The 27,344-nt window shown below is 52.3% G+C and overlaps 2 protein-coding genes across 5 annotated transcripts; one reads left to right on the forward strand and one right to left on the reverse strand.

Moving 5' to 3' along the window:
• The first annotated feature begins 138 nt into the window (after positions 1 to 138).
• Positions 139 to 12,510, forward strand: TMEM151B (transmembrane protein 151B). Of its 3 annotated transcripts, none has more exons than XM_036218446.1 (3): positions 139 to 3,973; positions 6,763 to 7,203; positions 8,461 to 12,510. In XM_036218446.1, exons 2-3 carry the CDS (start codon positions 6,841 to 6,843, stop codon positions 9,586 to 9,588), a joined length of 1,491 nt encoding a protein of 496 aa, XP_036074339.1. In that variant the 5' UTR covers positions 139 to 3,973; positions 6,763 to 6,840; the 3' UTR covers positions 9,589 to 12,510. The 3 variants fall into 3 exon arrangements, with proteins under 3 accessions (XP_036074339.1, XP_015984170.1, XP_036074338.1); XM_016128684.2 differs by lacking the exon at positions 139 to 3,973 and adding an exon at positions 4,301 to 4,604; XM_036218445.1 differs by lacking the exon at positions 139 to 3,973 and having other exon boundaries at positions 4,745 to 7,203.
• Positions 12,503 to 27,227, reverse strand: TCTE1 (t-complex-associated-testis-expressed 1). 2 transcript variants are annotated; one of them, XM_016128682.2, is made up of 5 exons: positions 25,250 to 27,227; positions 19,064 to 19,363; positions 17,490 to 18,058; positions 14,958 to 15,407; positions 12,503 to 13,393 (listed from the first exon to the last, which is right to left on the reverse strand). In XM_016128682.2, exons 2-5 carry the CDS (start codon positions 19,338 to 19,340, stop codon positions 13,184 to 13,186), a joined length of 1,506 nt encoding a protein of 501 aa, XP_015984168.1. In that variant the 5' UTR covers positions 19,341 to 19,363; positions 25,250 to 27,227; the 3' UTR covers positions 12,503 to 13,183. The 2 variants fall into 2 exon arrangements, with proteins under 2 accessions (XP_015984168.1, XP_015984169.1); XM_016128683.2 differs by lacking the exons at positions 19,064 to 19,363; positions 25,250 to 27,227 and adding an exon at positions 19,012 to 19,058.
• Positions 27,228 to 27,344: the final 117 nt, after the last annotated feature.

Raw genomic sequence — 27,344 nt, forward strand, 5'->3', positions numbered from 1 at the left:
CCCCGCCCTCCGGAATCCCCCTTTCCCCGCCCTCTGCATTGGCTGGGAGTCAGGGGTTACCCAGTTCTGACTCACTCGTGAGTTAATTTACTCAATCATCATTCATTCATCCATCCATCTATCTATCCACTAATTCATTCATTTTTCCTTCATTCTATTCATTAATTCCATGTATTCTTGCTTTCCTTCCTGCACTTCCTCCATTTCTTTTTTTCCTCTCCATTTCTTCATTGTTTCCATTCATTCATTCATTCATTCATTCATTTGTTTTGTATTAATTGTACAAACTAGGCGTCTTGAAGGGAGAACACTTGGATGGTGGGATGGGGAAGATTGCTTCCTATTTTCTACCCATTTCCCTCAATTTCTCTTGCTCTCTCATCTACCAGTGCCCAAAAGTTTGGGTAGGGAAATGGGATATCCATTGTCTTTAAAGAAGTGGTTCTCCCTTTGGGTCTTGGATAGAGGATCTCCTGTATCAACTTCCCAGATCACATAGAATTGAGCATGACTAACTGCTTTTCAAAAGTAGGTTTTCTCAGGCAGACTGTTGTCTAAAACCAGCAGGCGGGTCATGTTTTTTGTTGTCTAGAAAAGCAGAGTGGTCATTCCTCACAGGGGTGAAACACTAGCTTCAATGGTTACAGCATCTGGTTACCTCCAGAAGTCAGGGAAGTTTAGTTCCTCATGGCGGGGCCAGGATTGGGGGGCGGGCAGACATGATGAACCACTCTCTGCTGAGGTGCCCACGGCCGCCCCAACCCCAGTGCCAACACGTCTTTCATCTTTCCTCCTTCCCTGTCCCTGCTTTCTCTGGGCCCAGTGAGGCTATAGGCCATCTCCCCACCCTCACATGATAAGCCTCCAACCAGTGCCCCATGATTTAACCCCTACCTAAAGTGCTATCTACCATGGGCCAGCAATGGTTTAGAAGATCAATCCTCAAGGGATCATCCTTTTCCATTTCTGGCATTGGGGGAGAATGCTTGGGTGAGTATAGACAGCTACTAACCAGCTTTCCTACAGCCTTCCCCTATGCAACCTCATTTTATTCATCTATTCGTCCATTTGACAAGAATGTATGGAGCTTCTCCTACATGTCTGACATTGTTCTCTCTGCTGGAAGCAAAGCCAAGTATCACAGTAACAGTAATATCTACCAGCCACCATCCATCCCACCACCAGAAAATGTCTCATGGTCCCAGCCTTCAAAAAGCTCCCTGACAATTACAACACAGAGTGATTGTGCTAAGACAGGAGTGAGAATAAAAACAGGGTTCTGTGGAGGCATATGGTGGGGCTAACTATCCAGTGGGGTGAGTGGGGCAGGGAAGTTTTCATGTGAACTGGAAATGGGAAGGGAAGAGGGCTGGGAAGGAGTACCTAGTCTCTGGGAGGAGGGGACAAATAAAGAGAGAAGAGACGGGGTAGCACAGACAGGAGGAGACAACCTACTGCATTCCATCCTCATGGAGGACCAGAGTGGGAAGGTTGTGTTGAGCATGAGGCTGTGAGAAGCCATGAAGGGAAATCCCAAGGAAAGTGAGGCATCTCCTTCCCTTGGAGTCAATGTGATTTCAGATGTTCTCAACTTTCTCCCCTGACATGTTTCTCTCCCATCCTCAAAGGCTGGAGGAAAAGTACAGTAATAAACTCCAGATCCAGACTACTTGGGTTCAAAATCTGGCACTATCATCATTTTAAAGTTGAGAAGCTGAGCCCTAGAGAGGTGAGTTGACTTGCCTAAGGTCAACAGTCAGAAAGTACAGAACTAGGTTTTCCTGTCCCTAATCCAAAACTTAACATTTTTTTCAGTGAAACTTTCTTTCCTTATAAAGGCCTAAGGGCTTGTTGTACCTGAGCCCTCTGCAAGAACACAAGAACTCAGGAGTGTGCAGTGACCTAGCCTCATCCAGCCCCTGTGTCTGGCTCTGAACCATGAGAATGTGGCAGCCCCTTTTCTGGCCACATGAGGTCAGCATTGAGTAGCCCGCTGCTTCCAGTACCTAGCCTACACTTTGACAGGAAGCCCTTCTGGGGAAACTTCAGGAATGGGAAGAAGGACCATGCTGTGTCCTCTGGAAAGACGGCCTGGGGACTACAACTCAGGCCACAGCACGATCAGGGCCTGACTTCACTTCTTCAGCCCCGGTCTTCTCCAAGGCCGAGCTCCTTTGGTACTCTTCTGTCTCTGCTGGTGATTTTTCATTTCCTTAGTTGTACCCCAGTCCTAGCCAGGCTCATGGCCTGGAAATGGGCCCTGGTTGCCATGGTAACTAGCTGGTCAGCTGGCTCCTTCCAAGACCCCTCCCTTCATCTCTCTTTTTCCTGGGCTTCCAAAGAAGGGTATTATATATGAATGGAAGGGAGAGGGTAGTTTTTTACCTCTTGAGAGCTCAAGGGTTGGCCAAAAAGACTTGGGCTATCTCTTTTCCAGAGCTCTTGAAGTGAGGAAGGGAAGACATTTGGGGGAGGGGACAGGGGGACCATTATAACAACTAAATGGGGAGTGTGAGGATCCTGTCTGGGTTAGGAAAGGGCAGGGTTAGGAACTCTGCTCTCTGTCTGCAGTGAAGACTTAAACTAGGTAGAAGGGGGTAAAACTAAAAGTAGAGGGGTTGGAATTAGCTGTGAGGTAGGACTTCCCAAAAAGCATGGGTGGGAGATATTGAAATGAGCTACCAAGTGAGAGTCCTCCTCTGCCATGGAAGTAAAAGAGAACTCTGTCTCTTTAGGAGTATACCTTTCCTCTATTTGGGCAGAGAGGATGGACTCACTGACCTGGGGAGGATCATGCAGGCTGGATAGTTCTGAAGTGATAGGTGGACAGAGTCACCTTCACCTCGATGGGTAAGGGGACAGTAAAAAAACTGAGGCAGGACCAGGAGCAGGGCATGGAGGTAGTGGCCCTTCAGATGAGGGGCAGGACCATCCCAGCAGATCAGTGTGCTTGATCCTATCCCCAAAGATCAGATATCCAGGCTTTGCCTCAAGCTAACTTCCTATCCCTAAATAAAGATTTGGATTTTAGGACTAGCTCTGTACTAGTAGGTGACCTTGAGTAAGCCACCTACCCTCCCTGTGCCTCCGTTCCTTAGGGGTAAATGGGGAAACAGTTATTATATGCCAAAAAAAAACTTCAATGTAGCACAGGACACACAAGATTCCACAGTGACTGTGCACACACAGATTGATCTTGCATAGCCTTTTGGTTTCCATGTCTCCACACCCCATTAGACCATGCTCCTTGAGAGTAGGATATTATGTGTTTCATTTTTGACTGGGGCACGCAGAGTAAGTACCCAATTCCTGTTTATTGAATGGATGCATCCAGGAATGAATGAATGTCAGTTTCCTTTCTGCCTGTCATAGGGGTGGCAGGGAAAAGTAGTGTGGGTGGATGACATTAAAGTGTAGGCTACCTGCAGCCACTCGGCCTGGCCCGTCTGTGACTTTGCCTCCTACACCCACATAAGCCAGAACCTTAAGTTGTCAACTTCCTCACTGCACAAATGAGGAAACTAAGGTTCATAGAGGGTAAGGCACTTGCCCAAGGTCACACAAGTTGTTAATGGAAGAGTCAGGATTAAGAATTAGAACTCAGGTTTCCTAACGTCCAGCCTAGGGCAATGCACACTGCTTCTCTGGGGCTGTTTTTCTAGAGAAGGATGATGGTTCCATGAAGCCTGGTTCCAATGTCCTCCCGTCTGCCCTCTGTCAGTCCTTTCTCACATAGCTCCAATGCTTTCCCTTTCACCATATTCCACCCCGGTTCAGTTGGGTCTGGCCTCTGAAGTCTGATTCCTGCCTTAACCCTTTACCACCCGGCTGAGAGTAAGAATCTTTCTGGGGTTTCAAGACTCAATTTCCTCTTCTCACCCTCAGCCCTATGAACTTGTGGGAACCAAGGATGGGGAAGGATGTAGCCTGAACAGCCGGCGCCTCCTCTACGGAGAATAGGAGAAGAATTGCGGTATTTATCTTCCTGGGATGGTGGTGGGGTGTGTGTACGCGCGCTCGCGCGCGCGCGTGCAGTTTCCAGGCTGGGAGTGGGGAAGGGGTGCGGGGAGCCCCTGTTGCTTCTCTTCTTTGGGGGGTGGTTATTAGGTAGGCTTGAAGGCGGAGTTTGGGGGGCTGGGGGCGGGGCTCCTGCTCTGGGAGGAAGGGGGGGGCGCGCTGGCTTCAGCTTCGCTCAGACAAAAGGCGGCGGAGGGAGCGGGCGGGAGGCGGAGCGGCGCCGCGAGGGCCTCAAGGTGACACCCGCCCCCGGCCCTGGCCCCCCCAGCCCGGCCCCCCAGCCTGCCTCCCCATCCCTAGACCCTTATACCCGGTGCCCTTTCCAGGTCCCCTCCCCCCAGCGGGGGGTGGGGAGCAGCGAGGGCCCCGCCCCCTCCCGTCCCCTTCCCAGGGCCCGCGCAGGATGCCCCCGGCCCCCGGCAGCCCCCCGGGAGGCCTTGAGCTCGACGCGCCCCCTCTACGCCATGTCCCCCCCTGGCTCGGCCGCGGGAGAGAGCGCCGGCGGCGGCGGCGGCGGCGGTGGTGGCGGCCCCGGGGTCCCGGAGGAGCCCACGGCGGCAGCGGACGAGGGCCCCGCCCGAGAGGAGGTGAGAGCCAGAGGCGCCCCTTTCCCGGGCGCGGCCGCAGCCTAGACCCCCATCCCCCGCCACGCGCGGTCCCCGCCGGTTCCGCCGCAACGCGGCCAGCGCCCCGCACCCCGAGCCGGCCGCCGCAGCCGCAGTCCCGCACCGCTGCCCCAACCCGGCAGCAAAAGCTGTCCGCGGTGGCGGGGAAGGGGCTGCGCCGAAGGCGGGGCTGAGGGGGGGTCCCTGACAGAGGGAGGGGCATAGGGGCGGAGCCTCGCGGACCCTGGGGCGGATGAGGTTGGGGCCGGTGGCCGGGATCGCATCTCACGTAGGGGATGCTATCCTGAAGGCCAGGAAAGGCAACTTGTAGGGGCTACAGAGGCAAGACAGTATCAGAGGAAAATGGTGTTACCTGAGCTTGGGTCCTAAGAAGGTCAAATGTGTACAGAAGTGAGACACCTCCCCCTCACTAGAAGTGTGTGTGTGGGGGGGTGCACCTCTCTCTCCCAAAGTCCACGCAGCTGCTTCCCCCGACTCCACCACCCTGCGGGAGCCCCTGAGCCCAGGAATCCTTCAGAGTGTTGGTACTATACATATCCCTAGTTGGGGCGGGGCGGGGCTTACATTTCAGTCCTCTGAACCTTGAGACAAAGAGATTGTGGAAAGTACCAGGAGCACCCACATCTCCCATGCCACTCGTGCACACACACGCGCACTGCACTAGGGCAGAAGCACACAGGCAGACAGGTCTGCAGGTTGGGCCCCTGTCAGATGTGCTCTCACTGGGACAAGTGCACATCCAGGTAGGTGCACATATACATACCTCCCAAGGACAAGGCTCCCTGAAAGGCTCATGTGCCCTAATCTGGTTTGTTTATGGTGTGTGCTATTTCTCTGCACTTCCGGATCTTTCCTTTGATTTCATACCAAGTTGAGGGCCCATTGACTATTACTGTACCCTTCCTTTCCACCCTTTTCTACCTTCCCCTGGCTAGCCTCTAGGTCAAGTCCTGCGAATTGAAGGAATAAGTGAAGATCTCAGCAGGAGGGTGTGTTTGGGATTCCTAAAGCTAAGCAGTAGGTAGAAGTGGGAAAGCCAAGGCACCATCAGAAATCCAACTCAGTACCCAACTAAAAAGTGGCTGCCTCGTGCCAGCACCATGGTAGGCAGTCAGGGTGCAAAGAAGACAGGGCCCTGCCTTCAGGAGCACCCAGTCTAGTAGCAGAACCAGACATGTAAACAAATCACTGGGGTGACTGTGGGACAGAAGGCACCAGATGCTTTAACAGGCTAACGGGCCCTGGGAGAGTACCAAAAATCGTTTTCTCTTGACAGATGGCTGGGCTGCAAACCTCTTCCTTTCTACCCCAACCCCCGTCCCACATCCCCTGTCCCCAGCCACATGCCTCTGCCCTCCTAGATATCTCCTCTGGGACTGCCTTCTGCTCAGGGACACCAGCCCCCTCCCTCCCATCTTAGAACAGGGGATGTTAGGGTGCAGGAGGGGAGACTCATCAGGGGCCTGGGGTCTAGAATTTGGGGAAGGAAACAGGGCCTGGGGTTTCCTGGGGCCTCCCTCCACAGGAGGTATGAGGCTAATTGTCTGTGATGGACATGGAGGTGGATGGGTTAAAGAAGAGTGGTTTCTCCAGAACACAGGCCTGAAAGAATCTAGAATAAGTGAGGGGCCCACATGTTAAGTGGGAAGGTGATGTCAGTGGAATACTTGGAAGGGGTTGGGGCTGGGGACCTGCCTTCGCTAATGCCTGTCTGTCCTCCCCTGTCTTCCCCATCCACACCTCCTCCTATTTCACTGCCATCTTTGTGTGTCTTTGGACTCTTTCTCTGGGTGCCATCCTACACATCTGTGTCTTCTCTGCCACCTGGGCCTCCTCCCTCCGTCTCTGGCTCTGATCTGCTTCTGCTTCTTGGGCTGTCTCTCTCTTTGCACTTCCTTGTATTGGCATTCTGTTCCCTTTTCCTTTCCCCATGGCTCACTCTGGATCACTTCTGTGTTTATATCTGGTCTTTGGCTCCCCTTTCTCCACACCCCTGTCTGTCTCTGTCATCTCTGGTGTTGGCCTCTGCCCCTCCATCCCTGCATCCATCTCTGTGCTGGATCCTGCCACTCTGTCTTACCTTCCTCTCATCTTCCCCTCGCCCTGCCCCTCTGAGCAGCAGCGTCCCATCCAGCCCTCTTTCACCAAGTCTCTCTGTCGTGAGTCCCACTGGAAGTGCCTGCTGCTCTCCCTGCTCATGTACGGCTGCCTGGGGGCCGTGGCCTGGTGCCATGTCACCACAGTGACCCGCCTCACCTTCAGCAGCGCCTACCAGGGCAATAGCCTCATGTATCATGACAGCCCTTGTTCCAACGGCTATGTCTACATCCCCCTGGCCTTCCTGCTCATGCTATATGCTGTCTACCTGGTGGAGTGCTGGCACTGCCAAGCCCGCCATGAGCTGCAGCACCGTGTTGATGTGAGCAGCGTTCGGGAGCGTGTGGGTCGAATGCAGCAGGCCACACCCTGCATCTGGTGGAAGGCCATCAGCTACCACTATGTCCGCCGCACCCGCCAGGTCACCCGGTACCGCAACGGAGATGCCTACACCACCACACAGGTGAGGGGCTGGAGAGGAGTGCAGGCCAGTCCAGATGGCAAGGGTGTGCTGAGACCCTACCTGACTGTCCTGGGGGTGGGGGGAGGGGACGGGGAGGAGAAGAGGTACCAGTGAGCTCTTATGGGTACTGCAACAGGAGGTTAGTGAAAATAACAATAAGAGTAAACGACTTACCAGCAACCAGGCTTGGCTCTAAATACTTTACACATGTCAAATCATTTATTTAACCCTCTTAACAATGTGATGAGATATGTAACTATTATCCTCATTTTACAGATGAGGACACTGAGGGTTGGGAGGTTAGGTAACTTGCCCAAAGTCAAACAGCTAGGATGTGGGGGAGCTGGGATTTGAGCCCATGCAGTCTGGCTCCAGGGTCTGTACTGGTTAGTGCTTAATGATTGGAGACAGCTTCATATGCATTGTCTCACAGCGTACTCTCACCTGTTAAGTGAGATGGCTGCTACCAAGGCCTTTTTCACAGGTAATGAGACCTAAGCTTAGGAACTTGTCCAAGGTCTCAGCTTCTGAGTTATAGTGCTGGACTCAAACCCAGGGCCTTGGATCCCAAGTCCAAGGCTCCCAGAGGTGGGAGTCAGCTGGCAAAAAGGTGGAGGTAGGCATGGGAGGCCCCATGGAGAGTGCTGGTAGTGTGGATGGGCAATCAGCACTGCCTGGACCCTCCAGGATTAGATATATTAGAGCCCTGGAGGAGAAGGAGACTTTCCAAGATGAGGTTGACAATCATCTCAGTTCTGGGATGGGTAAACAGAAGCCTGGGGCCTATGAGATCAGGAGGGAGGCTGGATGATAACTAAGGTGGGAACAGGGAGACCAGAAAGAAAGGCCTGAGACTGGGAGCTCCTCTGAAGGGCGCATTTGGAAACACACTTATGAAAGGGAAGAAGCGGAGGCTGTTTGTGGTGATAAGTGGGCAGTGTGGGGCAACGGAAACAGTGGCAAAAGGGTGAGGGCTTGAATGAGCAGTTCATAGGGAGGGCCTAACCCCCAGAGTAAGCAGAGTTTAATTAAAATTAGAACGCATAAAGATGGAGATGAAGTCGAGTCCTGCTCTCATCTCTAACTCACTAAGTAGAGGGCCTCAGTTTCTCTATAAACCAGAGAAGACTATCCGCTCCAACTGGGATCAAAACCAGGGTAAGCTTAGGGTCTGACCAGGCAAAAAGAGCAGCAATGGGGCGGACGGAGGAGGGTGAATAGATAGTCGCGACTCCCATCGCCTTCCCGGCGCCACAGGTCTACCACGAACGCGTCAATACGCATGTTGCGGAGGCTGAATTCGACTACGCGCGCTGCGGCGTCCGCGACGTGTCCAAGGCGCTGGTGGGACTGGAGGGCGCGCCGGCCACGCGGCTGCGCTTCACCAAGTGCTTCAGTTTTGCCAGCGTGGAGGCCGAGAACGCGTACCTGTGCCAGCGCGCGCGCTTCTTCGCCGAGAACGAGGGCCTGGACGACTACATGGAGGCGCGCGAGGGCATGCACCTCAAGAACGTGGACTTCCGTGAGTTCATGGTGGCCTTCCCCGACCCGGCCAGGCCTCCGTGGTACGCGTGCTCGTCGGCCTTCTGGGCCGCGGCGCTGCTGACGCTGTCGTGGCCGCTGCGCGTGCTGGCCGAATATCGCACGGCTTATGCGCACTACCACGTGGAGAAGCTCTTCGGCCTGGAGGGACCGGGCTCTGCCAGCAGTGCGGGCGGCAGCCTGAGCCCCAGCGACGAGCTGCTACCCCCACTCACCCACCGCCTGCCGCGGGTCAACACGGTGGACAGCACAGAGCTTGAGTGGCACATCCGCTCCAACCAGCAGCTGGTGCCCAGCTACTCCGAGGCGGTGCTCATGGACTTGGCCGGGCTAGGGTCGCGCGGCGCAGGGGGCGCGGCGGGCGGCTACGCGCCCACGTGCCGCTACGGCGGGGTGGGCGGCCCGGGCGCGGCGGGTGTGGCCCCGTACCGGCGCAGCTGCGAGCACTGCCAGCGCGCTGTCAGCAGCTCGTCCATCTTCTCGCGCAGCGCCCTAAGCATCTGCGCCAGCCCGCGGGCCGGCCCAGGGCCTGGCGGAGGGCCGGGCTGCGGGGGCAGCCGCTTCTCGCTCGGCCGCCTCTATGGCTCGCGGCGCAGCTGCCTGTGGCGCAGCCGGAGCGGGAGCGTCAACGAGGCGAGCTGTCCCACGGAGCAGACGCGGCTCTCGAGCCAGGCTAGCATGGGGGACGACGAGGACGACGATGAAGAGGAAGCCGGGCCGCCGCCGCCCTACCATGACGCCCTCTACTTCCCGGTCCTCATCGTGCACCGGCAGGAGGGGTGTCTGGGCCACAGCCACCGGCCGCTGCACCGCCACGGCTCCTGTGTGGAGACCTCACTGTGACCAATGGCCCTCGACAGGCCCGCTATCCTCCCTCCTGACCCTTGCAGGACTGTGCTCCCTGCGTGTAGCAGGGGGAGTCATGATGGTGACCGAGGCTGTGCCGGGCATGGCGGGGGCTGGAGGGGAGGCGAGGGTGCAGGGGACAGGCCCCAATGGGGCCGAGACCCCTGCCTTCCCTGTATATAAAGAGACAGATGGGTGGGAGAAGGTCAGCAGTTCCTGGAGAAGCCCACTGGGGCAGTCGTCTCCTCCAGCCCCGTCCATGAGTTCCTAAGGGGACACCTTCCCTTCCAACACTGCACACTTGAGATTTCCTGTCCAGCCTTTCAACAGATCTTCTGACTGTTATGTGGTGACTGTGCTGTGGGACCCGCGTTAGGTCTTGTCTCAAGTGAGAGGCCCTTGCTGTCAGCTGGGGAGGTTTAGAGGCTGTGGGTAAGGGAAATTGGGGCCTTTCTTCCTTTTCTGCCTGTCCCTCCTGGGGCCTCTCTGCTGGGGAGGCAGTGGCATGGTGAACTGCAGGGCTGGCTTCCAGCCAGCTAATGGATTCAATGGGTCTGAGGCCGGGGCCAGGTGTCAGTCCAAATACTCCATCTCAAAACCTAGGAAATGTTGTTATCATCTTGGTGTGGGCCCAAAATATCTGGGTTTCCTTTTTGCCACTCCCTCCACTGTTGTTTATTTCACCCAGCCCCTGGAGTCTGGGTCCTGGAGGGACTGTACTCACATACAGAGTCACTCCCCTTCCTCCCTTCCTGCTCCCTGTGGTTCTGAAGAGCTGTTGCCAGGGTGGAGGGGGTGGAGCAATGTACCTCAGCTCTTTCTCAGTCCTCCAGACAGCAGTCTCCTAGCCTGGGTTATGGGAGGGCACTCCCTGTAGAGAGGGTGAGATCCCACCTAGGTGGCATTTCTGGCCAAGGTGAATGAGTGAGGAGAGTGGGAGACAGACCTGTGTGGCAATGGGGAACTCTGGAAGCAGATGGGAGTCAGAGGATAGAGTGGTGGAGGGTAGAGTGAAAGGACCTCCGAAGGAGGGCCTGCCTGTGGCGGGTGGCCCTTGCCTCACTCAGACTTCTGGGGGGGGGGGCAGGGTGAGGGGTGGGAGTGGAGAGTGGTTGTCTCCATACATTGCCTCTGCAGGGCTAAGAACATTGTCACAAGCCCCAGCTGGAGAAATACTCAATTCCAGTGGCAGGGTCAGAGGCAGGAATTCTCTAAACCTTGCCCAACCTCTGTCTTCTATCCCATGAGCTTAAGGAGCCCTGCTGTGTGTCCCAAGGTCTTCAAAGGGGCATCCTGCCGCCTCCCCGGGGCCCTGGCTCTACATCCTGTTCCCCCAAAGTTCCAATGCTGCCTTCTCTCCCCACCATACCCACCCTGATGTGCTTCCGTGTGCATGTCTGTGTACAACCCCCCTGCCCTTCCAACTCCCCCAGTTAAAGTTTTCCTAGCAGGCTTAGTGCCCAGGGGTGGGAGAGGGTAACCCTGGGGCCCTCCAACATTGCACACCCTTGATGCTTCTCTTTTCCCCTGAGCCATCAGAGCTCCTCCTTCCCCTCCTGCAGCCTCTCCCATTTTCTTTCCTCCAGTCTAGCCAGGTCTGTACCTGGCAAGGGCATGGCCTCTACCTATGCAACATCTCCTCTGGCTCCCCTGCCCTCCCTCCCCCCGGGGGGGGGGGGCTTGGGAGGCACTGATCGTGGGGACACCGCAACCCATTTGGGATGAGCTTTATTTTCCTTTGGAGAAGGCTGAGTGGGAAGGGAGAAGAGGCCAGAGAAGAGGAGGCTTAGGCAGGTGGGAACAGCTGCCCTTTAGGATTCCCTGGGTAGCAGTGCCCACCCACCTGGCAACAGTAAACCCACTAGGCCTTGAGTCTGTACTCTTTGGGTACCTAGTGGTTGGAGCACCCCTGTTCCTCTGGATGGACATCTATGAGCTACAGATGGTGAGCTGTGGCCTCAGGCCACGGTTCTTGGCCAGCTGGCACCTGGATATCTTGCCCTTGTGTGTGGGCAGCCTGGCCATCTCCTGGCTCCATGAAAGGAGAAACTCAGCTCCTCCTCCACCAAGGCTGTTTGTGAGACAGATCCTGAGCTTGGAGGAGGGGAAGGGAGGATCTATTATTATTTTTGCCTGTATTGACCATTTCTACCTAGGCCTTCTCACACAGCCAGCCTCCCCTCCCACCCCACACATGCACAGACTTAGAAACCAATTCTTTGGTCATTTCCTTGGTAGCTTTATTGATTGCCAGGGAAAGGAAAAACAGAAAATTAATCTCTAAAATTAAACTTTACACTGAATGTTCTTGTTTCTCTAATTAGAACCTCTGCTAGCAGCTGTGGCTATGTGCGCACACACACACATTCACCCTCTCACCTACACATTGCACACTGGAACTGTCAAAGGGGATCAGGCACAGACAGACTCTAGGTTGCCCAGACAGGCACACATGTGCAGTCACTCCCAAGTACCCTTTTGGTGCTCTGCTCAGCACTCGTTTGTTGGAAGGAGTCCCCAGGGAGCAGGCACCCCTAGGCTGTGATTGCAGCCCATGACCAACCATTTGGAAGTACAGATCTGGATGTTCCGGGCCCCTGAGCCTGAGGAGGATAGGAGATGGGGCTCTTCCTGAATCTATCAGTCAGGCGCTCTCGTGGCCCCATGGGTCGACATGATTCCTGCGGATGTGACTCCAGGGTGGGCAGCCACAGAGTGACAGGGATTCATGGAGAGTACTTGGAAGGCTCCATGTGTCCTGGGGACAAGGGCTTGTGGGGTGGGCTGGGCCTGGCTGGGGAGAAGACAGGTCTCTGTCAATTGGGTGCATCACACTGTGGCCTTTCTGTCGTGGATTTCCAAGCGCAAAGATTGTACAAATCAAACCGGTGGATAATAAAGTTGTGGATGACTCACTGACTTCCCTTTTCAGTGTGGCATTTCCCTCGCCATCTACTCCTCCCATGAGCAGCTCTCTGGGGAGGCCACTGGGTCTGAGCCCTTCTTATCACCTCTGTTCCCCTCTTCCCAGGTTGAAGGGGAGAATTAGGGGATGGCATGGCCTGTAGAACAGGGTCACTTAAGCAGAGTCAAGTAATGAAGGTGGCATCTGCAGGGATGGGGGTAGAAGAGCCACACAAAGCTCTGCTGGTGTGTGTGTGTGTGTGTGTGTGTGTGTGTGTGTGTGTGTGGTCAAGAGGTCAAGGATCTATTCAGTAGAAAGAAAGATGGTGGGGAGGGATACCAGGGAGATGGGTGGCTCTGTGGTGGGAGAGTCTGGGGAGGCACACCCCCCTCAGAGTCTTCTCTGCCTTTCCCTATATCTGGAAGAAGTCAGTCATTTCAGGGAGTCCCTCCCTGGGCAGGGGACTGGGTCCTACTTCATAACCCTTCTCCCACTATGCTAGGCCACTCCTCCTCTTCAAATCTTTATCAACGCAACCCTTGATCACACCCCGAGGATCTTCATGGACTTCCCCTTCCCCTCCCTCTGGACCTGTGTGACACTCTGCAGCAGGCATGGTGGGGGCGTGAAATAAGGGGATGGTACAATGACCCAGATCTAGACACTGCTCCAGCCCTGTCCCCTATCCTATCCCACAGGGTTCTCAGGTCCCTTGGCAGTGAGTGGTGACATGAAGTGGCTGGGATTCAAGGCCCGCTGGCGGGCTGCTTCACGGTTGGCACAGAGAGCCTGGCCAATGAGGTACTCGCTCTCCTGTGCTACATCAGACAGGCGCAAGTCAAACTCCAGGAGGGTCCTGTTGTCTGACATGCCTTCCAGGAGCTGCTTCCCACCATCCTGCGAGAAGAGTACAAGGGAAGGGGTCATTTTACATCACTACCCAGGATCACACACACACACACACACGTGTGTATACACACATACACATTTATATAGAGATGTGACTGGAACAAAAGTTTTGCAAATCACTAACTACATAACTAATTTGTGCAGTACACTGGCATTTTATATTCTATTCTGTCCTATCCTATCTTGTTCTATTCCACAAGAAAAATGGTGCTCAAGAATCACTAAATTGATTTTCAACCACAATAGTTTGAAAAAACATGGCTCTATGGCAATGCCGGTATTTCCATTCCTCTGGTTCAGCCATGGGCATGTGAGACAAACCTGGCTAATAAGATATGAAGAGAAGTTTAGAGGAAATGGGTTTTGGGAAAGTTCTCTTCATTCTGAAAAGAACTTTCTGTCTGTGAGCATGGCCCTATGCGAGCTGTGGCAGCCATCTTTGGATCACAAGAGGAGTGCTAGAGAGGGCATGGCCGCATGGCTGGGCTGGGCAGCACAGAGGCTGGCAGTGAGTCAAGGAATTTTCCAACCCAAGAACCTCCTACCTTTTGGCTTCTGATTATGGGTTATAATGAATATTACTCTTGTTCAAGCCTTTTCCTGGCTAAGCTTTCTGTTCCTTGTAGCCAAGATCACTCCCCCTACAATTATCTGTTCTCTGGGGAGATTTGGTAGAAGGTGCAGGGCCCTAACCGAAGTATACAGAGGGCCCACCTCACTGTTCTTCATAGCTTCGGCCCCTTTTGGGTTAGATGGGCCAGACCCAATGTTGAAGAATTTCACGTCGGGAGGCAGAATGCTGCTATTATATGGTTGTGACCCCATAATGGGTTGCAAAGTCAATGTAATGAAAATGAATTTTAAAAAAATAAAGTAGAATATAAAGGAAAACATCAGCATATATGACAATCAGTAAATATACATTTCAATTATATCAATGTACACGTTCACTAGGTGTTCATGTAAAGTGCATTTCTTACTCTGAGACTTGATCAAAAAAATTTGAGAGACATTATCTGTTGGAAAGGACCCAACCTTTTGATCAGTCCTGGGTTTGAATCATAGCTCTGCTACTTTCTACTGACTGAATGCTCTCAGACAACTCACTAACCTCCCTGAGGCTCAATTTTCCAGCTGTAATGTGGAGTTAAGAATACACATTTTACTAGATAACTGTGAGAATGAAAGGAAAGCTAATGGATATTAGGTGCTTAGCATAGCACATAACCCTGAGTAATAGTAACAACCAGCAATTACTGAGAATCTAGCCAGTGCTCACAATGGTTAATTGTTTTACAAGTATAACTTATTTAATCCTTCCAATAACAACACTTAGAAGTAGATATATTATTATCCCATTTTACAGATGAGAAAATGGAGGCCCAAAATGGTTAAGTAACTTAACCAAATACCGTATGGCAAAGCTGGGATTTGAACCAGGTAGTCTGTGATCTGAACAATCACCCTGTAAGTAGCCCATGACAGTTGGATTCCAGCCCCACCCCCACAGCCCCCAGGGCCTCTTTTGGCCTCGTCTGTTCCAGAAGCTCACCAGTCCTATGTGGTTGCAGGACAGGTTGATGCTGGTGAGCGTGGTGTTGATGGAGAGCACCTGGGAGAGGAGTGTTGCTGTAGGCTCAGACAACTCGTTGCCACCAAGGTGCAGCGTGGTGAGGCACTTGTTGGTCTGCAAGGCATGGGCAAGTGCCTGGCCACCCTCATCCTCAATGCAGTTGAGGCGCAGGTTGAGGGAAAGGAGGTTGGTGTTGTGTGCCAGGGCATGAGCCAGCGACTGCGCACCAGGTGCACGCACCTGGTTGTTGGCCAGGTTGAGCACACGCAGGCGGCTGTGGCTCAACAGTTTGGCAGCAGCACGCACGCCACGGTCCCCAATGAGGTTGTGTGACAAGTCCAGCTCCTCGAGTGCTGGGTGGTCCAGGAGGCTGCGAATTAGGATGCGTGCCTTCTCATCATCCACCTTGCTGCGGGTCAGCCTAAAGATCTGTGGACAGGTAAAGGGTCTACAGTACCTGGCAACCAGGGATAACCTGCCTGCCTACCTACCTTCTGCAGGCAGAGAAGGGAACCACAGGGAGGCCTGAACTTCTGTTCACCTTGTGTTGGCCACCTGGATGGCTCTTGGGCAGGGCAAGCTAACCTAGCATGGTAGAATGATGCAGAATTGGTGGCAGGTAGTAGGGGAAAAGGCTACATTTCTCAAGAAATTACCGTGTGCTGGGCATGCTGCTAGAATATTTTATAACCATTATCTCTCACCCTCAGCACACCAGTGAGGTAGATTTTCTCTCCATTTCATGAATGGAAAATGAAGGCTTAGGGTGGACACATCATTTACCCAGATTGACACTGTGATTAAGCAGTGGAGGTCAGTTTTGAATCCAGATCTGTAGCCCCTCACTGCACCCTCCTCAGCTGGCTAAGATCCACCATCTCAAGGAGAGGAATTTTTTGAAGGAGATTGACAGGGTAAGAACCAGGGAGAAAATGGGAAGGGTGAGAACCAGGAAATGGATGGGATGAAAAAAAAGTAAATGGGGGTAGGACTAGCATTGTGAATATTGGAGATGGGAGCCCCTCCCTCTTTCCTTCTCACAAGGGTGTTCTACTCCTCCCTCTTTGATACCTCAGAGCAGCTGGCCTCTCTACTAACTATCCTTCGGTCCTCTCCTTTATACCCCTCTGAGACTGCTTACAGTCTTTTGTCCTCCTCTTATTTTCATTGTATCCATCTGGAAAAATTTCATCCCTGGATCCTGCCCACTCTCTATTTTCTGCATATCTATGCCCAAGCAACTGACATGATGGAAAAATCACATGACAGGATGGTTGTTTTCACCGGAACCACCAAAAGGCCCTCAATGTCGTGTGCCAATTCAACTCTGTTTCTCTGAACAACATACTTTCTCATAATCTTCAACAACTTTTGCAACCATCTCTAGCCTCCTCAACTTTCAGAGGTCATCCTACAGCCTCCTTTCACCAGGGAAATCTCCTTCTGCCTCCCCAGCCATCGAATGAGAACCCCTTGTTTTTCTAATACCAAACACAAACCCCTTGCTATCCACTGCATCCATTCTCCCCTCTGCCCTGAGCCAACCATCCACCCTCGGTCCAGAGCCCCACCGCTCCTGCCTTCTCAGGAACCTTACTTACTTGGTCAATGAACATGTGCCTCTGTCCTGTACTCAACCCCTTTCTTGCAACTAGATGTAACTTTACATCCAATTTTAAACACATGCAAGTTTCTTCTTAAGAAAATCCAAACCCCTCATCTATTATTATTATACCTTTCACTGCCTTTGCAGCCAAGTTCTTGATAGAGCTGATCACAGTCATCCCATTTCCTCACTTCCCACTCTCTCCATAAACCACTCCAATCTGGCCTCTGGTCCTGGCACTTCACTGACATAGCGCCCCCTCGGTGACCTCCATGTTTGCTAAATCCAGTCCTTAGCTCCATTCCAACCCATTGCTGCTTACCTCATCTTCTTGGAACACACCCCTGCCTTGGCTCAGTGACACAATGCTATGTCCCCCTTTCTTCCTCTTCTGATTTCCTGACAGGCTCTCCCTCTTCTAACCAGAATATTTGGGACATACTTACCCAAAAAAATTATTCAATGTGTATCTGGAATTCAAATTTAACTGGACGTCCTGTTTTTTTTTTTTTATTTGCTAAATCTGGCAACCCTACCCTAGTTGCAATTTTACATTCATATGGTTGCTGATTAGCGCCTTTCATCCCACTAGGCAGCTAGCTCCGCAGGGCACAAATGGTGTAATTTTGCTCAGTGCTGAATCTTCAGCACCTAGGACAGAGACTGCAACACAGATGTTTGTTGGATGAATAAATGGCTGGTGAACTGGAAGGACAGTGCCTTGTTCCTCTCTGCAATCCCCAGAACCCATCTGGGTGCAGGGGCGCATAAAAGGACATTTGGTCAATGAATAAGGAAATGGGAGGAGGAGGATGACGACAGTGGAGGAAAAGGAGGGGGTAGGAAATCTGAGAGACACTGAGAATGAGAAATGGGGGAAGGCTTGGGGCGGGGATGGTAGGTACCTTGAGGGTGTGGCATGCCTTGACAGTTGCTGCCAGGGAGTGGCAGTCACGGTAGGTGAAGAGGAATAGGTTCCACTCGAAGTTCATGCCACAGTCCTTGACACCATACACCAGGTCCAGCTCCTCCAGCTGGCTTAGGCCGGCCACCAGGTCACGCAGTTGGTAGTGGTCCATGGCAGACTCCTCCATCTCTCCCTCGCTGCCAGAGTCGGACTGGTCCCCTTTGCGCGGTGGGGGTGGTAGCCGCACGGGAGGAAGGAACTGATCCACACGTATCCTGCGGACATAGTTCCTACAGAGCGACAGTAGGTCGAGGATCACGGCGGGGTCCGTGGTGCCTGGGATGAAGTGCTTTAGCAGGTTCTCTAGGTGCCGCTCGAAGAACATGCGCTTCCAGCGGCCGCCATAGTCCTCCACGTGGCACACGGGCCAGCGCTGCACGCAGCAGCGGCGCCAATAGTTCTCATCTTCGATCAGGTTGGCAGTCACAGCCAGCGGCAAGTCAGGGGACAGGTGGTTCAGGACCTTCTGTTGGTGCTCTGGAAGCAGTTGGTTCAGGATAGGGTTGTCTTTGGGAACAGCGGAAGGAAAGCAGGGTCATGTTGTTGGGGACGCCACAACATGGTATCCTGTGCTCTGCCTGCCTGGGGGCACTGAGGGAGGGAAAACCCTCTCTTACCCTCAGGGAGCCCAGTCTGAGAGAGGAGACAGACTCTACTCTCAGAGAAGCTCATTCTGAGGGTGGAAACACAGTTCCTGATTTGGGGGTGTACCCTGCCTGAAGGTTGACATCTTAGCCTCTGGTCTCAGGGAGCTCCCCATCTGAGGACAAATCTCAGGTGCAGCCTTCAATCAGCACTTAATCTAATAGAGGAGACAATCCCTGACCTCAGAGGCTCCCAATTTGATTTGATTCATTCATTTCAAAACAAAACAAAAATTTTGGAGAACCTACTATGTGACAGACACTGTTCTAAGTGCTGAGGGTACAAGAGTGAATGAAACAGAGGAAGTTACTCTCTCTTATGAAGGGAGGCAGACAATAAACAAGTCAAACGAATATTTTATAGTTGTATAGTGATAGGTGCTGTAGACAAACTGGGTGTGCTTGTCCTCAGAGAGCTCCCACTCAATAGAAGAGGCTGGCAACTAGTCTTTAAAAAGGATGAACATTTACAGAGCACAGAGTATAGAACAAACCAGAAACCTATACATGCCAAGGAAGACTCCAAGAGAGTGGAGGTCAGCCAACCAGGGAGGGCTTTCTGCAGGAAGAGGTAAACAAAGTGTGGCCTGGGTTTTGCTGGAGAGAGTGGGACATGTGAGGAGAGGGCACAGACATGGAGGGCACAGTGTGGGCAAGAGTCTGGTGGGGCCTGGAAGTGGGCATAACAACAGAACCTGCCCTGGCTGCAGGGGCAAAGGGAAGTGTTGAGTGGTGATGAGGATGCTGTGTGGGGAGGGTAGGGACTTCCCCAAAACCCAGCCTCTGAGGCCTCTCCTCCAGGCAGAGCCCACCCACCTTGCCCCATTTCTGGCCGTCTCCTTCCCACTCCAGGCAGGGACAGACTCACTCTGGAAGTTCTTGACAATGTGCTGAATACAGAGCTCTGTGAGCAGAGGAACAATGGCCAGTGACCACTCAGCATCCTCGGCGATGATCCTGCGCATCAGATATACATCATTCTTGGGATTTGAACCCCTGGACTTCACAGGAGGTGGGATGACTGAGGGCTTTGAGAGCTGACGGCCTGAGCTCAAAGGTTGGCCTGTAGTGGAGGACTTGTCCTGGGTGGTCATTAAGGACCGGCTGCCAGCCGAAATTATCGGTGTTGTTGACATTTCCTGCATGCTGGCGACTGGTTTGTGGGAACCTGGAGGCAGAGGAGAGGGTAGAAGTATTATTTTGGAGAGTCTCAGTGGGCATTTTACCAAGAGAGGTAGCACAGGATGGTTCTTAATGGTCAGTCTCTGGAGTAGAAGAGATCCAGGTGCAAATCCCACTGTCTAGTTGTGTGGTCTTGGGAAAGTTACTGAACCTCTCTGAGTTTCAGATGCCTCCTCTGTGAAATGAAGATAACTGTTACCAGCAAGATGATTGGGAGGAGTGAATGTACCGCACCCAAAGAGGCACAGTATACTTCAACACATGAAACCATAGCAAGGAGCAGCCCCAAATTTTAGATAATGAGAACTACATAGCAGTGATAAGCAATGGCTGTAGGCTAGACACTTTTTTTAGTATGCATATTAAGTCATTTAATCCTCATAAAAGGATTTTTGAGAAAGGCACTTGTATTATTTCCATCTTTTGATGTTAGACTGAAGCACAGAGAGGTTAACTGACTTGCCTCATGTCACACAGCTTAAAATTAACAAGGATAGACTTAAACTCGGTCTATCAAGTTCGTATTCTTACCTGTCCATTGTATTGCCCCTCTGAAGGTGAGGGTGGGGTGTCTATTGCCAAAAGACTGAGGTATAATGAAGAACCATTTAGTTCAAAACAGTTCAAAACCATTTAGTTCAAAACAGGTTTTAGTTCAAAACCTGCATGAAGTATTTTGCAGAACAGCAACTTTCTGGCTTAGAAGATGGGTTGAGAATAGCACTGGCCAATAGAAATATAATGCAGGCCAAAATGCAAGCCACATATACTATTTTACATTTTCTAGTAGCCATATTTAAAAAGTAAAGCGAAATAGATGAAATTAATTTTACATTTAACCCAATATGTTCCAAAGATTATTATTTACATACGTCATCAATATAAAAATTATCGAGATATTTTATATATATATTTTCATACTAACCCTTCAAAATCTGAAGTAGCTGGTGGCTACTCTTTTAGACAGTGCAGACTGAGAGAGTAGGGATATGAGGAACCGGACCCACACCCTGTCCAGTGCGCCAGCACCTTCTCTCCCTCCCTTCTGAGGGCTCAACCTCCAGGCCCCCTCCCTTCAGTCTCCCCATCCCAGCCTTCCTTCTAGTTCTCCCAGCCTCCTTGCATTCCAGACGGTGGCAGGGTGGCAGCGGGAAGGGAAGTCGTGGGAGGCAAAAAGGCAGCTAAATCTGAGGCTGAAACAGAAGGTATATCCGGGGCTAGGGACACCCCCTGCCCCATTTATTCTGCTCCCTGAGACTGCAGGCAGACATGGGGCTGCCCAGTGGCATGAAGCCCTCCTCCAGGCAGTTTACCCTCAGATTTGTTCCCTGACTTGTGGCACTGTGTAGTGACCAATGGGAAGGAACAGTCTGAACCAGCAAAGGTGTCCTTGGCAGATGGAAAGGACCAGATGGTGCTCCCCAGCCCTCCAGGCATCTCAAGGAAGAAGAGCCTGGTTCTGTGTTTGTGTGTGTGATGTGAGTGAGATGAGAGAGACAGAGAATGGGGGGGGGGGCGGGAAGGGAGGGAGGGAGGGAGGGAGAGAGAGAGAGATAGGGGCAGTGTAGGGAAGATATCTATGTATTTGTGACACCCTTATGCAAAACAAATGCAAATTAACAGATCGTGTCCAGAATTGTGGAATAACCAGCTGGTGCTTTCTGACTAATGGCCCCTCAGAGGGTGTGGCTGGAAATGGGTGTCCCTTAGCGGTCTCAGATTACTTTGCATTTCTGACTTTGCTTAGTGACTAGCTGCTGTATGACTTTTTGGCCAAGTTACTTAACCTATCTGAGTTTCAGTTTCCTTATCTGTAAAACAAGATAATAGTATCTTCCTATGCAGACTGTTGTGGAGATTGCTCTGAAATAATATTTGAATAATAATATTTGAATAGAGTACTAGAGGGGGTATGTGGAGGATGAAGGCACTATGAAGGACAGGGGTCCTAGGCTGGGGAGAGGATACCCTGGACACCTGTTTCTTGAGTGCTAACCTGAGATGATATCTTCGTGAGAGGCCCTTTCCTACCTCCATGGGAGAGATGAAGGGCAAAGTGGCAGTGCTGGTGTTCAGGGCTGGATAGAAGGACAGCGGGCCCTCCTTCTGGGCAAGAGAAGAGGATAGAGGCAGCGGGTCAGCCCTGTTCCTGCTAGCTCCACATTTGAGCTCCGTCCAAAGTCCTGGCCTGAAACATTCCTGTACTCCCCTCAGGCCCAGGGGCTTCCCAAGACACCCTGCGGACCACACCCAAGGGAGCAGGACCCAGCTTGGCACAGGGAGCCCCAGGTGGCTGGTGGGTGTTGCTCTAGAGTTGGCTCTCCAGACATTACTCACAATAGCATCAGCCCTCACCATCCTGGTAGGTGGTGGTGCCTTTCATTCTTCCTGGGAGGCCATGTGTTGGACAACCCCAGCTAGGGCCAGGCAGGCACCCTCTGGAACGGGGTTAGCCCAGCCTCACTGCCTAATGCCTCACTGTCTTAGGACCTGGCATTTCCACCCCCCTCCCCTTAGGTCTGGTCCTAATTGCTCTTGCTTCTGATGGGAACCTGCAGCCCGCCTCTGGGAAGGACACTATCCTGGGATGGGTCCCAGAGCCCAGAGCCATCTCATTGAAAGAAGGGACAGAGCTTCCCTCCATGGGCCCTATGTGCTTGGCTGGTATAAAAAAGATCCCCTACCATCCTGTGATATTTATAGAAACCTCCATAGCACCAGGTCTGATGTCATTTGCAAGGCAAATTTTGAAACCATTAACCACATAATAAGGTCAGAGTTGATAGTTTTCACTTAATAACTTCTTGGTTTTTCAAAGAGGTACTACAAAAATATTTTTGGCAAGTAAATTATTACCCGACACTGAGGATTCTTCTAAGGAGAATTTTAGTTCTAAATGTTTTATTTAATCTATTATTAAAAACTAATAAAATATAAAACAAAGTACATTTAAAAGGATATGAGCAAGACAAACTCCTCACCTCCCTATCATTAACATTATAAAGATGACATAAGGTGTGGCCACTCCCTGGCAGGTAGTGTGCCTGACCCCTGCCCTCTCAACCACCGCAAGACTACCCCACTCTTCCATCTCTGATCATTCTCTCTCAAAGTCTCCAGCACAAGCTCCTCTCACCCTGCCCACCCCTCACGTGCTGTAGTCACCCTGCCTCACCCCTGTTGATGGGTTGCAGCTCTTACCTCTCCTCTGATCTCCAGACTCAGGTCTACTGGCCTGCCTCCCAGCACCATCAAACTCAACTGCCACCCAAGAGAACTCAGTGCCTCCCCCAAGCTGCTCCTCCTCCTGGCTCCCTACCTTGGCTAGGGGCATGAGGGCCCATCGAGACTCCTGAACCAGAAACTGGGGAGTCACACACAGCTCTCCTCCAGGACCCCTACATCTGATTACTGTGGGAGCCTCTCAGTTTTGGCTTCCACTCCAGCAGCCTGTAGTCTCCTCTCTTGTTGCTGCCTTAGCCCAGGACCACAATCCCTAGGGAAAAGCCAATTCTCCTCCCTCTCAGGACCAGGGTCCAGGGTCCTGAAATCACATTTAGGCCATAACTCAAAGGGTTAGGTGTTAAGGTCTGCGCTCTGCGTGCCCAAACACAGGTAATGTAAAGTGATGAGACATTCCCAATTTGTCCAAGGTTGTCCTTAGTTTTGATGGCTTATGTATGGTGGACAAGTGTTTTGGCAACCATATTCTCGCCTATGTAGAGCTACGACTTGACCTCTAGGCCTTTACTAGCACGTGTACAGCAGGAGGCTGTGTAGCAACTGGCCAAAGACTCTGGAGTTATACTGCCTAAGGTCAAATCTCCACTCTGCTCTCTAGCATCTGAGAGCCCTTGGGCAAGTCATTGAACCCCATTAGGCCTCCATTTCCTTATAAATGGAGATCATAATTAATGGTAACTATCACAGAATTATCTAGAGTATTAAGGAGGTAATGTGTGTGAGACATTTCATATAGTGCTGGGCTCACAGCCGGCACTCAAGATATGTGTTGGATATTACGAAGATGTTAAATGCCTTATTTACCTAAGTTTATTAAATTTTCAAATGTTCAAATTTATTATTGAGGATTATTATTGTTGTTATAACACTATTATCCCCAGTTTATACAACTGAAACAGAGGCTTAGAAAACTTAAGTAACTTGCTAAGCATCACACAGCTAGTAAGTGGAGAAGCTGAGGTTTGAACTGATGTCCGTCTGTCTTACTTCCATGCACAAAAGCATAAGAAATAACGGAATGTTGGAGTTGCTTCCTAAATGTCCCAGACTGGTTGTTCACAGCACTTTTCCAGTGGGCCTTCCATTTCCTCCAGTTCATGAGTTCTCTCGTTTCATCACCAGTGTGGAGCCTAGGAGTCCCCTTTTGGTGCTGATCTGAACAGCCCAGGTGCCCTCACCCCCAAATCACTGCCAGGCACAGAGCCCTTCCACAGAACTGGATCGTGGCCTGTATCCTTCGACTTGAGGTCCCATGGGGATCCATGAGAATTCTGCAGAGCTGTACTCTCCCGCCCCACAGCTCACACCACCCTTGACATTCTTCACAGACCTAGGAGTCAATGCTTGAATCTCTAGCACATTCCTTCCTCTCAGAGGAGGCCTCAGACCTTCTGCATCCTTCTCAAATGCCCACTTAAATCTAACCACTTTGGTGAGAGGCTCCTCCAACCTGCCCAAATGGGAAAGTTGAAGATGCTGGAGGAAGCCCTTTTCCCTTCCTGCTCATCTCACCCCTGGTCCTCAGCTGACCTCAGCTCCTTTCCTCTGAACTGAGAAGCCAAAGCCTCTGGCCCTCTTTAGGCCCAGGAGCATCTCTGTGGCCCTGAACTCTGTGCTTCTGGACACTCCAACGAGTTACCTGATACAGTCCTCCACTGAGCATCCAGCTCTCCACCCACTTCTCTGGTTATTCCTGTGTCTTCTCGCCCAGCCTCTCCTTCACCTCAGGCATCCGTCCTCAGGGCCCTGGGGTTTCCGATCTTTCATGTCCATTATGTCAGACCCTACCTCAGGCTAGTTGACTCCAAAATTCCCATTTGGGAATTACAAATTTGTGGAATCACAAAAAAGGGAGGTGGGGGGGGGTAGTTTCTCTGACAAAGCCCAGGCCCAGCCTGCTTGGTCTCTGGGGAGTGGAACACCACACTTGTCACGCCCTTAGCCCTTCCCCTCCTATTGCTCACATAGGTCTGCAGTCTTAAAAAGGACTCCAGCGGCTTCACTCCTCATCCTTTATCCCTACCATAGGCTCAGACACCCCAGCAGGGAAACTCAGCTGCAAAGGCCAGTGAGTCCCTCCCATAACCCCCCTAGGGTGAAGAGGCCCATGCTTTTCCTTGGTAACCAAAGGAAACCAACCCTGCTGTGAGAGGGAGGGAGGTGTGGAAGCTTCTGGACCTGCAGGAGGGATTGCAGCCTGGAGGAGCTGGGATGGGGGCAGCGATAGGAGGGTGAAGGGGTGGGGGAGTCAACCTTCCTGAGAAGACTGGGGCCCAGGGCGTAGGACTGCTCTCCTCCACGACTTCCCCTTCCTTCTCATTCCCCCTCCCCCGCTCCTAACTCTTACTCAAAAACCTCAAGCCTCTGGGCCAGTTTACAGACAGTGACTATGGAGAAGGAAGAGGCCTGGGTCCTCCCTCAAACGAGTGGAGGTTGGGGTTAGGTTAATACAGACCAGCCACACCTGGACAAACGAAATGTGGGAGCCAGGGCTAGGGCCACCTGCGGACTGCGGGCCCGGATGGGGATGGGCTAAAGGTGCCCCACGGGAGGGAGTGGGGGCAGGGAGAGTTAACCCCGATAGGGGAGCCCTGGGTTTCAGTGTTCTCTTTCCCGTTGGTCACCTCACCTTCTCCAGGTACCCTGGTGCTGGCTTTCCCGCAAGGCCTGCTCGCTGCGGGTGCCGGTCGTTAGGGACGCCCCGCGTCTCTAGGGGGCGGGTCCGAGGGCCAGTGTGCACATGCGCGTGCCCTCCCGCCTGTGCGCCAAATCTCTGCGGGATGCAAGCGTGCAGAGCTGCCCTTCTGATGTTTGTCACTAAGCGTCTGGGCAGGGGATTGAAGCAAGGAAGTTTCTGTCTAATGCGTTGCCTGGGGCCGCTGTGTGGGGCCGTTGTGCTGGCATTGGGAAGACTGTGGCCATGTGGCATGATGTGTTTTTCTGTGACAGCGGTCCCCAACCTTTTTGGCAACGGTACAGGTGCTTCTGTGAGAATGATTCCTGATCGTCTGAGGTGGAGCTGAAGTGGTGATGCGAACTCTGGGGAGCAGCTGCAAATACAGATGAAGCTTCGCTGGCTAGCCTGTTCGCTGCTCAACAGGCCACCCACCATACCAGTCCACCACCCAGGGTTTGGGGACCTCTTTTCTGGGAGACATGTTTAGGAATAGGCTTTTGTGAGGGAAAGTGAGGAGTTGGGGACCTGGGCAGGGCTCTTGGACTGCAGTACTGTTCCTTCTTGGTATTTTGTGTATGGAAATGGGGGTGGGGTGATGGTGAGTGTTAGGACAGTCCAGGAAAAGCATCAGCAGTCAGTCTCTTCTGGAAGATAAGGAGGATGGAAGGGCATCTGCAGGAGTTACTGGAACTCCCTTGAGGCCTCCTTTTGACTCCAGGTGCTGCAGGAGAGCTGTGGGCTGTAGCATCCTGGCAAAGTGGCATCTTCTGCCTTTCTCTAAGACGTAAACAAGGCTGATGTCTGGCACTGGGCAGGTAGGTTCCGGCCTCCATAGCACTCCTTCACACAGCCCTAAGCCTGAAGCCACCCCCTTCCCCAGCCTTGAGTGACAGGATGTGTTGCCCTACCCCCATGCCCAGAGACCTGGATGACAAGATGTGGTTGGTGCCCTACAGGGGTATGACCAACTTCAGGGGGTTGGTTGGGAAGAAAAAAATTGTCTTTCAGGAGGGTAGGTGGAGGAAACCAAGGTGGTGAGAAGTTTCACTGAGAGGCAGAGCTTAGCTTTAATTTCAGCTCTTATGATGATGATTATGTAGTTTTGCTCCGTGGCTGGGAATCTGAATACAGAGAGGGCTGATTTAAGTTCTGCATGGATTTCAACTGTCTGTGTGGTTGGCAGCCCTAACTTCCCTTTCCCCACCCACATTGTTAAGGGTCAACTCTACTAGCTGATTACCCTGGATAAGTTGCCATCTCAGAAGCTTGGTTAACTCATCAATACAATGGTGGTACCACAACTGCTCACCACAGCATCCAAGTGTAAAGTAAAGACTTGCGCCTTTGGTGAGCACCACTACTGCTGTTGCCAAGATCTTGAGGTAAAGCTTTGCAACTCCACAGAGCTGACAAGCAGTCGAGGGACCAGGCACAAGGGATCTGGGTCCCTTTCAAGCCTTCATCAGTGACCTACCAGCGAATCACGGGTGCCTCAATTAGAATGAGAAATTGTACAGAAAACAATGCCAGGAAGACCTGCTCTGCTCTAATAATTTTAACCAGCCCCAGAACTTGGTAGCTAGGGAGGTTGTGACTTAAAGATGAGTCCCCTGAGGTCCTTTCCTTCATCTAGCAACAGGGATTGGGAACGAGATGGAGGTCCGGCATCTGACTTGGTCCTGGATAGATTCATTCTGGTAAAAAAGGAGGGCTGCCCTCTACCCCTAGACTTCCTCCTGCTCTGAGCTGCCAGTTTCAGCTCAGGTGTGGGCCAGGTGTTGTGCAACCTGTTTTAAAGAGTAGGGTCGCTCTGCTTCCTGCTCTCTGACCCCATTACCTGCCACTCTCCCAGTTCACTGTGCCTGCGCTCCTCCCCCTCAGGGCTTCTATACTGACTCTTCCTTTAGCCTGGACAGCTCTTCCCTCAGATAACCATGTGGCTCACACCCTCCCCTCAGATGTCACTTCTCAATGAGGCAATAACACCACCCCACCCTCCAGATCCCCAGTCCGTTTTTTCTTCACAGACTTCCTCACCATCTGACAC

Source organism: Rousettus aegyptiacus, unplaced genomic scaffold (genome assembly GCF_014176215.1).
Source record: "Rousettus aegyptiacus isolate mRouAeg1 unplaced genomic scaffold, mRouAeg1.p scaffold_m13_p_1, whole genome shotgun sequence".
NCBI lineage: Eukaryota > Metazoa > Chordata > Mammalia > Chiroptera > Pteropodidae > Rousettus > Rousettus aegyptiacus.